The sequence below is a fragment of the Oncorhynchus gorbuscha genome, linkage group LG21 (assembly GCF_021184085.1).
Source record: "Oncorhynchus gorbuscha isolate QuinsamMale2020 ecotype Even-year linkage group LG21, OgorEven_v1.0, whole genome shotgun sequence".
NCBI lineage: Eukaryota > Metazoa > Chordata > Actinopteri > Salmoniformes > Salmonidae > Oncorhynchus > Oncorhynchus gorbuscha.
Window position 1 is genome coordinate 7,330,943 of NC_060193.1, and position 1,767 is coordinate 7,332,709.

Consider the following 1,767-nt stretch of genomic DNA (forward strand, 5'->3'; position numbering starts at 1 on the left):
AAGTATACTCATACCACCTTTGAATCCAAGTATACTCACTACCACCTTTGAATTATACTCACTACCACCTTTGAATCAAGTATACACTACCACCTTTGAATAAGTATACTCACTACCACCGTTGAATGTATCCAACCTTTGAATAAGTATACTCACTACCACCTTTGAATCCAAGTATACTCACTACCACAGTTGAATCCAAGTATACTCACTACCACCTTTGAATCCAAGTATACTCACTACCACCGTTGTATCCAAGTATACTCACTACCACCTTTGAATCCAAGTATACTCACTACCACCTTTGAATCCAAGTATACTCACTACCACCTTTGAATCCAAGTATACTCACTACCACCTTTGAATCCAAGTATACTCACTACCGTTGAATCAAGTATACTCACTACTTTGAATCAAGTATACTCACTACCACCTTTGAATCCAAGTATACTCACTACCACCTTTGAATGTATACTCACTACCACCTTTGAATCAAGTATACTCACTACCACCTTTGAATCCAAGTAAACTACCACCTTTGAATCCAAGTATACTCACTACCACCTTTGAATCCAAGTATACTCACTACCACCTTTGAATCCAAGTATACTCACTACCACCTTTGAATCCAAGTATACTCACTACCACCGTTGTATCCAAGTATGCTTTTATTATTTTCCAGCAATTTTGTGGTATAAGAGAAAAGCGATCATTCATATAATTATTGCCGTGGTTACCTGCCGGCCAGCTGAGGGGGCGTGGCGCACGTCTCCATGTCGTCCTCTCGGACCAGCCGCCGTAACCATAGTAACTCACAGTTACAGTGTAGCGGGTTCCCTCCGAAGTTCAGGCTGATGACACTGTTGTAGGGAGTGGGACTGATGGCTCCCGTCTGAGACCTGGGAGAGGGGAGAGAGAGAGAGAGAGAGAGAGAGAGAGAGAGAGAGAGAGAGAGAGAGAGAGAGAGAGAGAGAGAGAGAGAGAGAGAGAGAGAGAGAGAGAGAGAGAGAGAGACAGAGAGAGAGAGAGCAGAGAAGAGACAGAGAGAGAGAGAGAGAGAGAGAGAGAGAGAGAGAGAGACAGAGAGGACAGAGAGAGAGAGAGAGAGAGAGAGAGAGAGAGAGAGGAGAGGGGCAGAAGAGAGAGAGAGAGAGAGAGAGAGAGAGAGAGAGAGAGACAGAGAGAGACAGAGAGAGACAGAGAGAGAGAGAGAGAGAGAGAGAGAGAGAGAGAGAGACAGAGAGAGAGAGAGACAGAGAGAGAGAGAGAGAGAGACAGAGAGAGAGAGAGAGACAGAGAGAGAGACAGAGAGAGAGAGAGAGAGAACACAATGAATAGACATTCCATTGGTGGAGTGTTGCTCTTGCAGAGTTTGATTCCCGATGGAGATATTATAGATTATATTCTGTCCCAGGAGCCAGTTTTTCAATCACCTGGCACGGGACTTGAACCAGAAAACTTTCTGTTACCTACCTGGAAGACGGGGGATCCAGGCGGTAGCTCTCTAACCTCTGACCTCTGACCTCCATCCTAGAGCTATGGTATCTACCTAGCTAACATAGGGTGCAGACCCTGTTGGACCTCACATTCAGGCAAGCCAGCTTGTACAGATCTCTAACCTCTGACCTCTGACCTCCAGCCAGCTTGTACAGCTCTCTAACCTCTGACCCCTGACCTCCAGCCAGCTTGTACAGCTCTCTAACCTCTGACCCCTGACCTCCAGCCAGCTTGTACAGATCTGTGACGACCCTCCCACTCTGTCTGCCG

The 1,767-nt window shown here is 46.2% G+C and overlaps 1 protein-coding gene across 1 annotated transcript in view; it reads right to left on the reverse strand.

Moving 5' to 3' along the window:
* The window catches only part of LOC124008861 (leucine-rich repeat and fibronectin type-III domain-containing protein 5-like), a 2,406-nt gene extending 877 nt beyond the window's left edge, over positions 1-1,529 (reverse strand). Inside the window, exons 1-2 of the mRNA XM_046320444.1 lie at positions 1,474-1,529; positions 738-899 (exon numbers count right to left, since the gene is read on the reverse strand). Coding sequence (XP_046176400.1) covers positions 738-899; positions 1,474-1,529 — 218 coding nt within the window. The remainder of the gene's footprint in view (positions 1-737; positions 900-1,473) is intronic.
* Between the last annotated feature and the right edge of the window lie 238 nt (positions 1,530-1,767).